A 12,890-nucleotide genomic window follows, 5' to 3' on the forward strand; every position below is an offset into this window, starting at 1 on the left:
CCAAAGAGGGGGGAAAAAAGTGAAAGGTAAAAACTGGGACAAAAAGGAGGACAACAGAAAGAAATCAATCAAATCTATTTAAAAATGGGCAGGAAAAAAATAAAGAGGTGTGAATGCACAATGGAAGAGTAACCAAAAAGTGCCAAAGAGTGCAAGGGAAACCTGATGGAATCCTGACAGCTCCGGAGTTCAGAAAGTAAGGAAGGAGGTCCAAAGCGCCCAGACGAATTGGTGAAGATAACAAGATAACAATGTTATTAGGGAGCAGCAGAATGATCCAGACGGCCTAAAGAGGACTAGGTAAGAGAAGTGCAAAAATGGTCTCGGGTAGAAACTGAGGCTTAGAAAGCTGGCAGGTCCGACAATCGGCCAAAGAACGGGAGCGGCAGATGGGAACAGGATTGGGGGGGTTTGGGGGGGGGGTGATGGTTTACCACTCAGCGACAGAGCATCAGACAGAAGAACTGGGGGGACCCGACACCGGGATGGGAAGGAGGACGCAAACAGCGGTATTTAAGGCTGAAAAAAAAAAGTAAAGGTTACATCAAAAGCATCTGCTGGGTAAAGCAGGTGGAAGAGAAATCCTCAAACAAGTAGAAAAGTGGAGGGAAGGGCAGCGGCCTGAAAAGGGGGGGTGGGGGGGCAGTGGCGGGGAACGATGCGCCCCAGCATCCCCAGGGCCATGCAGGCACAATCACAGCAGCCACTCGGGCTGGGGTCTAACCTGCATCCATTCACCTGGATGCCGCCACCCTCCCCCCCCCCCCGCACTACCACCCCCCAAATAATGAAAACACCGAAGCGAGGAGAGCCTGGCTACCCTTCAGGCGGCCGTGACCTTCTCGGACCAACCCTGAGTCTCGCCCCCTGCTGCTGAGCCTCCCGCCCGGCCGCCGCCGCCCGAATCCCCCCAGCGGGGCGCGCGTCCGGGAAACCCCCCTGGGCCGCCGTGTGTGTTTACGTAGCGAGGAGCTGCATGACGGAGAGGGACGAGGCGGGGATGCCCAGCTCCCACCCCGCAGTCCCCGAAGGTGGGGGTGGCTGACGGCAGCAGGGCCCCCACCGCCACCTCTTTCCCACCACCACCCGCCTCCCCTCTCCCCCCCCGAAAAACCAAAAAAACAAAAACCCACCCCAGCCAGCCGAGCCCAGAGCCCCCGAGGGGCGCAGGGCGCGCCGGCACTCACCTCCTCGGGAATGGCAGGGTCCGCAGCCGAAGAGGCCGCGGCGCCGGCGCCGGCCTCGGGCTCCATGTCCCCGTTGAACAGAGCCTGGCCCTGCTCCGCGCCGCCGCCGCCGCCGCCGCTCAGCGCCGCCATCTTATAACCGAGCGCCGGGGCCCGAGCGACCGCTGCTGGGCGGGGAGGGGGAAGGGAGGCGGAGGGCGGGGGGTGGGGAGGCGGAGGCGGAGGGCGGGGGGCGGCGGGGAGGGCCGGCCCGGGCGGCGCCGGCGGCGGGAGGGCGCCTGGGCCACCTCAGGAACCGGCCCGCGGGCCCCGGCGCAGCCGAGCCTGAGGGGACTGGGGGAAGGACGCTAGGCGGGAGGGGGGGCGGGGGAAGGGGGCGGAGACGACTACAAGTCGCCGCGGCAACGGCGTCACCCGCGTGTCACGGCCGTGACGTCACCCGGGTGCGTGACGTCATCCGAGGAGCGCCCTCGCGCCGTCGTCAGGGGAGGGTTCCTTCCCGGGCCCGCGTGCCCGCCCTCGCGCGCGCACGTTTCCTCGGCTCCGCGGTTGCCATGGCTGCGATTTCCGACTCGGTGCTTCTGTCCTAAACGCGCCCTGGAACGTGGGGTTTACTACAAGAGCACGGGCGGGGCTGTTGGAGGAGACGTTGGAATCCTAGAGGGAGGAAGACGGGGAAGCCCCGTAGTACCTGCGCGTGCCCCAGGACGGCGAGCGTCTCTCTGTGTCGTAAACGTAAGGCTCGAAGCCCCACGGTGGGAACGGTCCAGCCCAACCTGATAGAAATGTATTTAGGGAACAGCTAAAATAATCAGAATGGTTTTTGCATCCGTCTCGTTGATGAGCCTGGCCTGTGAAAGTGGATCTAAGTGGAAGTCTAAAAAAGCTGCTCCCCATCGTTGAGGAATAAAACCTTGAAGTTTTTCCTTCTCCAGATGCAGTCAACGAATGCAAATGGGAGACTTTCCCACACGCGAGGGCCTGCACAGGGCGCAGCATTCTAGACATCTGACGCATCAAAACTTTGATTTTTTTTTTTTCAAGATAACTTCAAAACCTCGTAAGTGCTTAATTAAACAGAATAGAATGTTCCAAGGCGTTATCTGTGCAAACTAGGCATGGAAACAAAGAGGAGAGTTGGATTCCCTTGGTGAGGCCCAATTACAGAACGAAATTAAGGAAACCCAGTTCATTATTAAAAATGCATTTATCTTGAAACGGGAATATTCAGGGAGGGGAAAAAAATGTAAGGAACGGAGAAAAAGGAGTGAGAAACATAATGGAAGCTACTGTGGGTTCCTTGTGGTGGAGAGTTCTGATCACCAGAGTAACCTAAACATCAAGTCATGAGAAACTTTGAGTGAACTACAGTTTTTTACTGCCCATGAGGAGGGAATTCACCAGTTATCTCCTTACAGTATTCACCGTGATTAAAGAAATGGAAGGTGTACTACTGACTTCTGAAGCGGGATGTCTGCATATTGAGTCACTATGAGTCCAGGAGCTGATCCTTACTCTAGGGGTGAGGTGTTGTGCGTGAGGCTGCTTGATTAATCAGAATACTCCTATTCCTCTTCAATGAAAAATGGGAAGTACCGTCTATCAAGTAGGCATGGTAGTTTTCTTAGCTTCATTGTACTTTCTCTTCCAAGTAGAAAAGTCTTCCTTGAACTAAACTTAAATCAAACTTGTAAATCGATCAATCAATCAATCAATCAAAAGTGGTTTGGCAAAAGTAAATGAAAATTATCATAAGGGATAATGTCATCAAGCTATATTAGTCTGAAGCACCCTTCTTTACTGTAAGGACATACTTTTTTTTTTAAGTTTTTTTTTTAATTTTTTTTTATTTATTTATGATAGTCACAGAGAGATAGAGAGAGAGGCAGAGACACAGGCAGAGGGAGAAGCAGGCTCCATGCACCGGGAGCCCGACGTGGGACTCGATCCCGGGTCTCCAGGATCGTGCCCTGGGCCAAAGGCAGGCGCCAAACCTCTGCGCCACCCAGGGATCCCAAGGACATACTTTCGAAGTGACTAAAATAGCACCATTAGCCAGTCATGGCACCGTTTACCCTTGATTTTATTAAACACACACACACACACAACTTGCAGCACTTTTTTCCTTTACCAGTCCTATTTCGTTTTTTAAAAAATCAGACCCTAAAAAAATTATATCATTATGCTATTTCTTCATAACACTCAAAGTTCTGACATTTGTTTTCTTTGGTTCCATTATAAATTATAGCCTTCTTTATCAGCAGCAATCTGTAAATCATATCTTACATAGTTATTTCTCCACAGGTTGACTGATCTCATCCATTTAATATTGATTCTTGTTAGCTTCTATTCACTCAATATTTTCTGACCTTGTCTTTAAATTCTTGATATATCTTGCTTGATTTCCCTAGGCTATTCTAAAGCCCCCATAGGATCCAGATGGGAAAATATACAAAGAGCATAAACTTTGGGATACAAAGATCAGAATCAGCATGCCACATCTTGGCTGTATAATCTGAAAGAAGGTAAGTTTGAATCGCTGTTTGTTGTTATTTTAATCTGTAAAAGGAAGGTGGTAATAATGCTAGCCCAACCTGCCTAACTGCTTTATTGTAAGGATCACACAGATTTTCCCTTAAAAAAAAAAAATATGAAGTACCTTCTCAGTCAATTCAGACAAGGCAGAGCAGAGATGGCTGTCTCTGCTCCATGATGTCTGGGACCCTCAGCTGAGAAGGCTCAGTGCCTGGAGGTGTCCCAATGGGTGGGGACTGGAATAATCGAGAGGAATATTTCCTCCTACGCCTGGTACTTGAAGCTGGTACCTCAGCTGGGGCAGTCAGCCACAATACCCAAACATACTTTCCTCATGTGGCCTGAGCTTCCTCATAGCATGACTGCTTCAGAATAGTTAGACTTCTTACAAGGTGGCTGAGGGCTCCAGACGCTAGTGTTTCTATAACCAAGGTGGAAGCTGCATTGCATTTTATGACCTTCCCTCCAGAGTCGCACAGTATCATTTCTGTTGCATTTTATTTTATTTTTATTTCTACTGCATTGTATTGGATTAGAGTTAAGTCATTAAGTCTAGGCTAAATTCAAGGAAAAGGCATATAAATCCTACCTCTCAATAGAAGAAGGGTCAAAGAATTTACAATTGTGTTTAATTTCAGGCAGGTTGTATTTAGATTAATGAACTAGCTATTCTAGAAATAGTCACTTTTACCTTCTCCAGAGGAGGCTCTGCACTCAAATCCTCCCCCTTTTATTACTGGGGACATTACTAAGACATATCTCAGTATACTAATGAAGAAGCCCTTACCTTCTTTCTGTAGCTTCTTACCACTACAGGCAAAAATAAATGCATGTCCTTGGCCATAGAACAGAGCCTGTCTCCTCTTGGGCACTTCTCCCCCAAATCTCAATATTGCCATTGGCAGCATGCTGTGCTGAAACTCACTACCCAAAAGTATGGCTCTGTGTTCTTGGAGCATGTAATGAGCCAAGCCAGTTTGTGATCTGCGCAGAAACAGAAAAAACACCTCCACATGTCCTCCTTTTTTTTTTTTTTTTTAAGTTTTTATTTATTTGAGAGAGTGAAAGAGAGAGCATGATTGGGGGGAGGAGCAGAGGGAGAGGAAGAAACAGACTTCCCACTGAGCAGGGAGCCTGACTCTGGACTTGATCCCAGGATCCCAGGATCATGACCTGAGCCCAAGGTTAAACATCTGTTTAACCAACTGAGGCACCCAGGCACCCTCAAAACAACTCATTCTTGTGCTGTAGTGTGTCATATGGGCATCAAAGAAGTATTATCTTGGGCAGCACGGGTGGCTCAGCGGTTTAGCGCTGCCTTCAGCCCAGGGCCTGATCCTGGAGACCTGGGATCAAGTCCCATGTCAGGCTCCCTGCATGGAGCCTGCTTCTCCCTCTGCCTGTGTCTCTGCCTCTCTCTCTCTCTCATGAATAAATAAAAATCTTTAAAAAAAAGAAAAGTATTATCTTGCATTGTAAAGTCTTAACAGTTTAGTCAATGTGGTTCTTTTAGGTTTTGTTTACAGTCTCTTTATGCCCTAAGGCATTCATGTATTCACAGGAAACTGGAAAACACATCTAGGTGAGGATCATTCCTCAGATCTTTGCTGTAGTTAATGTCTACAACACTAAGCAATCTTGCTGATATGTCTGACCCTCTCTTCCAGTTTCTTTCCAGCTGGTCTTTCTATCTTGAATCTTGCATTTGAATAGACTTTGGATAGTCCCACTCATCAGCTGGACCTGCCCAACCAGGTCTGATCCACATTAATGTGGGCAACTACTAGAAAACAAATAAGCAGCTTCTAGGAAGCTTCTACGGTTCCAACCACATTCAATGATATATAGCTGATTGCAATTTAGTGTTTTCTTTATGAATCAAGGTCATTATATTGTGAATAACACATCTTGTATTAATAGAAGGCTACTCTCAGAAGCTATTTAGGTATGAATAGAAAATAGAATCATAGAGTTGATTCAGGGCAGCCTTCCTGCTGAGAGATACTTGGAATCTTCTCAGTGGAGTTCTAGACTCTATCCAAATGTGATGGGGACCTCACTGAAATAGTACATTCAATGGTAACTTTTTTTCTCCTGAAATTGTATTGAAACCCTCCTCTTTATGATATCTATATTCTGGTCTGTTTTGCCTTCTAGAGGAACACAGGACAAGTCTATTTCTTATCCTGTGTAACTGCTTTCAAATATTTGAAGGGAGTTCTGTTTCTTTAGTTTTTTCCTCAAAGCATTTTCTCAGCTTTCTGTGTACTATTCAATTTTCCTCTTAAAACATCCCATGCATTGTACATCATTCCAATTGGATCCAACTAACAAAAAAATAGAAACTCTGATTGCATGCATTTGTTAATATAATAAAAAATCAGGAGATCTCTGGGTGGCTCAGTAGTTTAGCGCCTGCCTTTGGCCCAGGGTGTGATCCTGGAGTCCTGGGATTGAGTCCCACATCGGGCTCCCTGCATGGATCCTGCTTCCCTCTGCCTGTGTCTCTGCTTCTCGCTCTCTCTGTGTCTCTCATGAATAAGTAAATAAAAATATCTTAAAAAAAAATCATATAAGCAACTGCACCTCATTGTTGATATGTATGAAGCTTGGAGTCAACAAAAAAAACTTTGTTTTTATTTTTGTTTTTGTTTTAATAAAATGATATTGTATCAAGTCTAGGTTTTCTCTCTGTCCTTCCCTGTTGTCATGTCATGAATTAGGCACTCTTGTCATCCCCTCAACTGAACTTACATTTCTCAAACTTTTTAATTCTTGAAGGAAGACCTTGCTTTTAGATTCATGAAATGTATTAGATATTATATTTCTTTTTTTTTAATTTTTAAATAACAGCTTTATTGAGATATAATCCATATATCATATGGATTTAAAGTAGATAACTCATGGAGTACCTGAATGGCTCAGTCAGTTAAATGCCTGACCCTTGATCTCAGCTCAGGTCTTAATCACAGAGTCGTGAATTCAAGGCCTGCGGAGCCTACTTAAAAAAAATAAAGTAGACAATTCACTGATTTTTTTTTCATTTTTTTAAATTTAAATTCAATTAATTAACATATAATGTATTATTAGTTTCAGAGGTAGGGATCCCTGGGTGGCGCAGCGGTTTGGCGCCTGCCTTTGGCCCAGGGCGCGATCCTGGAGACCCGGGATCGAATCCCACGTCGGGCTCCCGGTGCATGGAGCCTGCTTCTCCCTCTGCCTGTGTCTCTGCCTCTCTCTCTATCTCTCTGTGACTATCATAAATAAAAAAAAATAAAAAAAAAACACAATATTAGTTTCAGAGGTAGAGGTGGGTCATTCATCAGTCTTATGTAATATCCAGTGCTCATTACATCACATTCCCTCTTTAATGTCCATCACCCAGTAACCCCACCCCCCCAATCCCCTCTCCTCTAACAACCCTGTTTGTTTCCCATGATCAAGAGTCTCTTGTGGTTTGTATCCCTCTCTGATTTCATCTTGTTTTATTTTTTCCTCCCTTCCCCTATGTTTCTGTATTTTGTTTCTTAAATTCTACATATGAGTAAAATTAAATGATAGATAATTCACTGATTTTTAGTATATCCATAGTGTCAGGCAACCATCATCACAATAAGTTTTAGAACATCTTCAGTACTCCAAAAGTACCGTAGATATTATATTTTTAACATTTACCAAAGGATATTTATATCAGTATGTTATTTCATCCTGCTTATACTACCTCTTATACTACCTCTCACAAGAAATATTCTTTGTGAATTCGGTAATTTGGAGTGTTAAATTTTCTTAAGTTTGCTTTTATTTCATGGTGCAGTAGACTATATGCAGTATGCTACCTTTTGGCAAGAAGCAAAGAGAAACTGCATATATAATGAAAATGGCACCTGATAAAGGATGAGTAAGAACAGGGTGTAGGAGATACGAAGAGAATAAGACTTCTCTGAGTATATCTTTTATTTATTTATTTTTAAGATTTTATTTATTTATTCATGGAAGACACACACAGAGAGAGAGGCAAAGACACAGTCAGAGGGAGAAGCAGACTCTATGCAGGGAGCCCGATGTGGGACGATCCCAGGACCCTGGGATCATGCCCTGGGCAGAAGGCGGTGCTAAACTGCTGAGCCACCCAGGCTGCCCACCTAGACTGTTTAAACAGCTCCATGCTTGCCTAAGACCAAATCTCTGTAATACATTCCTATTAGTTATGTTCCTAGTGCTTCTGCTTCTGATTAAGTACTGACTGGAATAGATTCAAAGAACAAAATGCACTACTAATGAATCTTGAACTTTATATGGAAGGCTTATTATTGGTAGTGATATTGGTTTTGTAATTCTGAAACATTTGTATTTATTATGGGTAGAGCAAATGATCACATATGATGGTGTTGGGAATCTAGGTTCTTACTGTGAAAAAAGAAACACATTGTGAACAGAAGTTGAAGAACCCTGTGGTGCTGGATTTGAATTGGAATAACTATATTAATGTAGGATTTAGAGAAAAATAATGTGTCTGTGAACATGTATATATATGTATAATTTTAGAAGAATGTATACTAGTTATTATACAGAGAAGAAATGATAGAATTAGGAAAGTACATATATTATGTAATACATATAATGTAAGCATATATATTTGTAAATGCTTATATAATATGTATCTGTATATTTATGCCTGCATATAGTATATATGTGTATTTATATACCCCTGACTATTTATATGTAATGTGTGTGTGTATATATGTATATACACACATTTATATAAATGTACAGGCATAGGTATAGATTCATATATTCTTAGCTCTGTGCACTGAAAGAGGTACCTGGGAGTATCAATAGGTATACCTAGTACCTAGATCTTGATTTTGAAATGCGATTCTACATTCCACATAATAAGGGCTCCTTTGAGAAATGGCAGATTCCAGATCTGGGGCAGGAAATGTATCAAGTGAGCTTGTGAGTATGCACCTTGGTACACTCCAGAGCAAGGGCATGATAGAATTAGAAAAAAAAAAAATCATTTTGCCACCACCAGTGTAATAATTACTCCAGGTTAGGACCATTAATAGTTGCTGAAAGTCTTACTGAGTAAGAAACTGTCGGGGATCAGGGCAGTCCTATGGTTTTGTAATGCTACCACACAGACCTCTCACTAATTACAAAGGGGGAAGTATATGTTTGCAATAGCAGTCCCTCCATTAGCCAACCTATTAAACTCAGCATCCCCAATAGGAGGATAATTCAACATTATGTAACAAATCCTGATGTGGTGCATGGTCTATGTAGTACTGGGGCCAAAAAATGTTTAACTTGAACGTACCCATGAGGAAACCATCAAATCCAGAATGTGGGAGATTAGATAAGACAAACAAATCTAACTCTTCAAAAATGTAATTTTATGCAGCTGCCTGGATGATTCATTTGGTCAATCATCCGACTCTTGATTTTGGCTCTGGTCATGATCTTGGGGTCATACGATCAAGCCCCACATCAGTTTCTGCACTGGGTTGTGGAACCCCTTGTTCCTCTTCCTCTGCTCCTCCCTGCCCTCCATCTCTAAAATAAATAAATAAAATCTTTTTTTTAAAAAGATTGTTAAAAATTCAATACTATGAAAAACAAGTCAAGGGCAGAAAGTCAAAGAGACTATCCTACATTAAAAGAGATTACAGAGAAAAGAGATTAAAGAGCTTTAGCAACCAAATGCAATACATGAAATTTAACTGAATGCTGGATAAGACAATAAACTATGAGAGACAATTTTGGGGCAATTGGGGAACTTAAATGTGTGCTATATATTAAATAATAATTTTGAATAAATGTGAATTAATGATACTATCCTTACTGTTATAAGATGAAAGGTGAAGTATTTAAGGCTGAAATAGCATTATGTCTGCAATTTACTTTAAAATGATTCAGAAAGAAATGGAGATAAATAAAAGGCAACAATTTATAAACAGGGAATCTAGATAAAGGATATGGTCATCTGTTTGTAGTACTATTTTGACATTTCTGTATATTTGAGATTTAAAAAAAATATTAAAGAGCGTGCCTGGCTGGCTCAGTTAATACAGCATACAGCTCTTGATCTCAGAGTTGTGAGTTTGAGTCCCACATTGGGTATAGAGATTACTTAAAAATAAAATCTTTAGGGGTGCCCAGTGGCTGAGTCTATTAAGTGTCTGACTCTTGATTTCGGCTCAGGTTATCTCAGGGTCATTAGATCCAGCCCCATGTCTGGCTCCATGCTCAGTGTGGAGTCTGCTTGAGATTTTCTCTCTCCCCCTAACTCTGCCTGCTTTACGCGTCCCCCATGCTCTCACCCTACCCCCATGCTCTCACCCTGCCCAAATAAGTTAATAAATCTTAAAAAAATAAAATCTTTTTAAATGTTGGAGGAAATTTCTCTTTTATTATATAAAAGCAGTGCATACTTATGATAAAGCATTGTCATAAGTTTCCAAAGGAATGTTTTTTCAGACAATTAAAAACTTGCTAGTCATGTACTACTATTAATATTACATTATGTCTTACCTTCTTCTTACATTTACTGTCTTCTTACATAGGATCAATTCCTGATTAGTCTAGTTTTATAATTCTTTTATTTTCTGATAGTGGGATTAAACCTTTTTTGTGTCATGATTCATAGACAATAAGAGTCCATGAGATAACATTTTTGCTGTGTTTCACTCGTTTTATTTTTTTTTTTAAGATTCTATTTATTTATTCATAAGAAACACAGAGAGAGGCAGAGATGTAGGCAGAGGGAGAAGCAGGCTCCATGCAGGGAGCCTGATGTAGGACTGGATCCTGAGACCACTGGATCATGCCCTGAGCCAAAGCCAGGTGCTCAATCACTGAGCTACCCAGGTGCCCCTCATTCTAGTTTTAATAAGACCCTGTGATGTACTCTTCATATCAAATAGAGATCTCTTATCGTAAATGTTGTTACATTATTTTAAGTATATATTTGTAATGCACTTTTATTGTAAATATTTATAGCAACACCTGTTCTGGTAACTTGTTCTTAAGATATATTTATGGTGTCTTATGGTTCATTTCTTCACTTCTTTCATTCATTCAACAAATATTTATTATATAGCTACTGAGTACCAGAAACTGTACTAGGCTTTTATGTAATCTGAACAATACTTAGAGTCTCAGATTTTTTGTTTGTTTTAACAATTACCATTGCTCTGGGAGAGCCTTGTATACAGTAGACTGTTCCTTGTTTTTTGTTGTTGTTGTTGTTGTTTTGTTTTTGTTAAAAGCAAGTTGATTATTTTTTATTTATTTATTTTTTAGAGAGAGAGTGCATGAGAGAGCGAGGGGGGAGGGGCAGAGGGAGAAAGAGAGAGAATCCTAAGCAGGCCCGGTGCCTAGTGCAGAGCCCAACACGAGGCTGGATCCTACGACCCTGAGATCATAACCTGAGCCTAAATCAAGAGTCAGTGCTTACATGGACTAAGCCACCAGGCCCCTCCACAGTAGACTGATAAAGAGCAAACATTTAATAGTACTCAACATCACAGATATTACTGGTTCATATTTAATGTCTCTAATAGTGATTTTCAAATTCATCTTTTGCTTTATGCTTTTCTCTGAGACACAGAAACCTTTCTGTGAGATCTTGCTTCCTACATCACAGAGAAAATAGAGGCATAAAGACATGAACTCTAATGCTTCTAATGACCCCAAGTACAAACTTGCATTGCAAACATGCATTTTTTTAACGAATTCTTATCTCCCTGCTTCATAGTATGAGATGTTGCTCCTCTTTCTGTATTTGATACTGTGAGCTGTTTACTTTTTCTGGAAAATCTCTATTGCCTTAGATTTCATGACTCCACACACTGCCAGTTCTTCTCAAAAAAGGTCAGTTCTTTCTTGGCTTCCTTTTTAGGGTCAATTTTCACAATTGGAAATAACCTGGGGAAAAAGGATTCAATCCTTTCCCATTTCTTTCCTCACAGAACTCCTTTTACCCTCTTATCCATTCCATAGGTTTTATTTACAATGATGACTTCTAAATGTGTGTATTACAGTCTACATGTCTTTACCTGGACTCAACCTTTAGTATTCAACAACTTACTTCATTTCTGTACCTACTTCATTTCTGTACCTACTTCATGTCTGTACATAAATGTGTCACAGGCATTGCAAACTCCACAAATCCGAGACTGAGCCCTACATTCCCCACTTTATGCTCTAACAGCTGCTCAACCTGTATTTTTTAAAAATCTCAGTTGGTGCCACCACCTTTTGACTTTCTTATTGAAAGATAAATATGGTGGTGCCTGGGTGACTCGGTTAAGTGTTAACTCTTGCTTTCAACTTAAGATTCTCTGCCTCTCTGTCTCTCTCTCTCTCTTTCTCAAAAAAAAAAAAAAAAAGTTAAAAATAAATAAATACTAGTCCCTCCCCCCTGCCTGCCAAAAGCAAGAGGACAAGAAATCTTTTGGAGGTGGTGGATATGTTTATTACCTTGTTTGCAATGATCATATCCCAGGTGTATGCCTATGTCTAAACTCATCAAAATATGCATATTAAATATGTACAATTTTTTGTATATTAAGTTTACCTCAATAAACTTTTTTAAAAATTAAAGAAAAAGGGGGACACCTGGGTGGCTCAGCCGTTGAGCGTCTGCCTTTGGCTCAGGGCGTGATCCTCGAGTCCCAGGATAGAGTCCCACTTCGGACCCCCTGCAGCCTGCTTCTCCCTCTGCCTATGTCTCTGCCTCTCTCTGTGTTTCTCTCATGAATAAATGAATAAAATCTTTAAAAAAAATAAAGAAAAAGATAAATACTAATTCCATATTCTGTTACTGATGTAACAAAACTCTTCGAGTTAATCCTTGTAATCTTTTAATATTTGAATCCAGTTACTTTTGAAGTTTTTCAACAACAGATTAGTAAATATATGTCTTTTATCTTCACATCTTTTTCACGTTGGATGCCCTCCTCTGAAGGAAAATCTAAATTTTTCCCTTTTAAAACTCTTTTATTTATTACTTGGATACTTTTTTAGCTGTCTTTTTTCTCCTGGATCTTAGTTTCTGGTTTTGGCATCTGCCCGGATTACATCCCTGCTTGTTATTATGATGACTCAATATTGGATTTAACCAAATGTTAATTTAACAATTTTATAAATATATTTGATTTAGAT

At 41.8% G+C, this 12,890-nt stretch overlaps 1 protein-coding gene across 7 annotated transcripts in view; it reads right to left on the reverse strand.

Moving 5' to 3' along the window:
* BRAF (B-Raf proto-oncogene, serine/threonine kinase) overlaps window positions 1-1,473 on the reverse strand; it is a 185,789-nt gene extending 184,316 nt beyond the window's left edge. For all 7 annotated transcript variants that reach the window (XM_041751552.1, XM_041751548.1, XM_041751547.1 and 4 more), the window contains exon 1: window positions 1,188-1,473. In XM_041751552.1, coding sequence (XP_041607486.1) covers window positions 1,188-1,319 — 132 coding nt within the window. In that variant the 5' untranslated portion in view covers window positions 1,320-1,473. The remainder of the gene's footprint in view (window positions 1-1,187) is intronic.
* Between the last annotated feature and the right edge of the window lie 11,417 nt (window positions 1,474-12,890).

The sequence above is a fragment of the Vulpes lagopus genome, chromosome 4 (assembly GCF_018345385.1).
Source record: "Vulpes lagopus strain Blue_001 chromosome 4, ASM1834538v1, whole genome shotgun sequence".
Lineage (NCBI taxonomy): Eukaryota > Metazoa > Chordata > Mammalia > Carnivora > Canidae > Vulpes > Vulpes lagopus.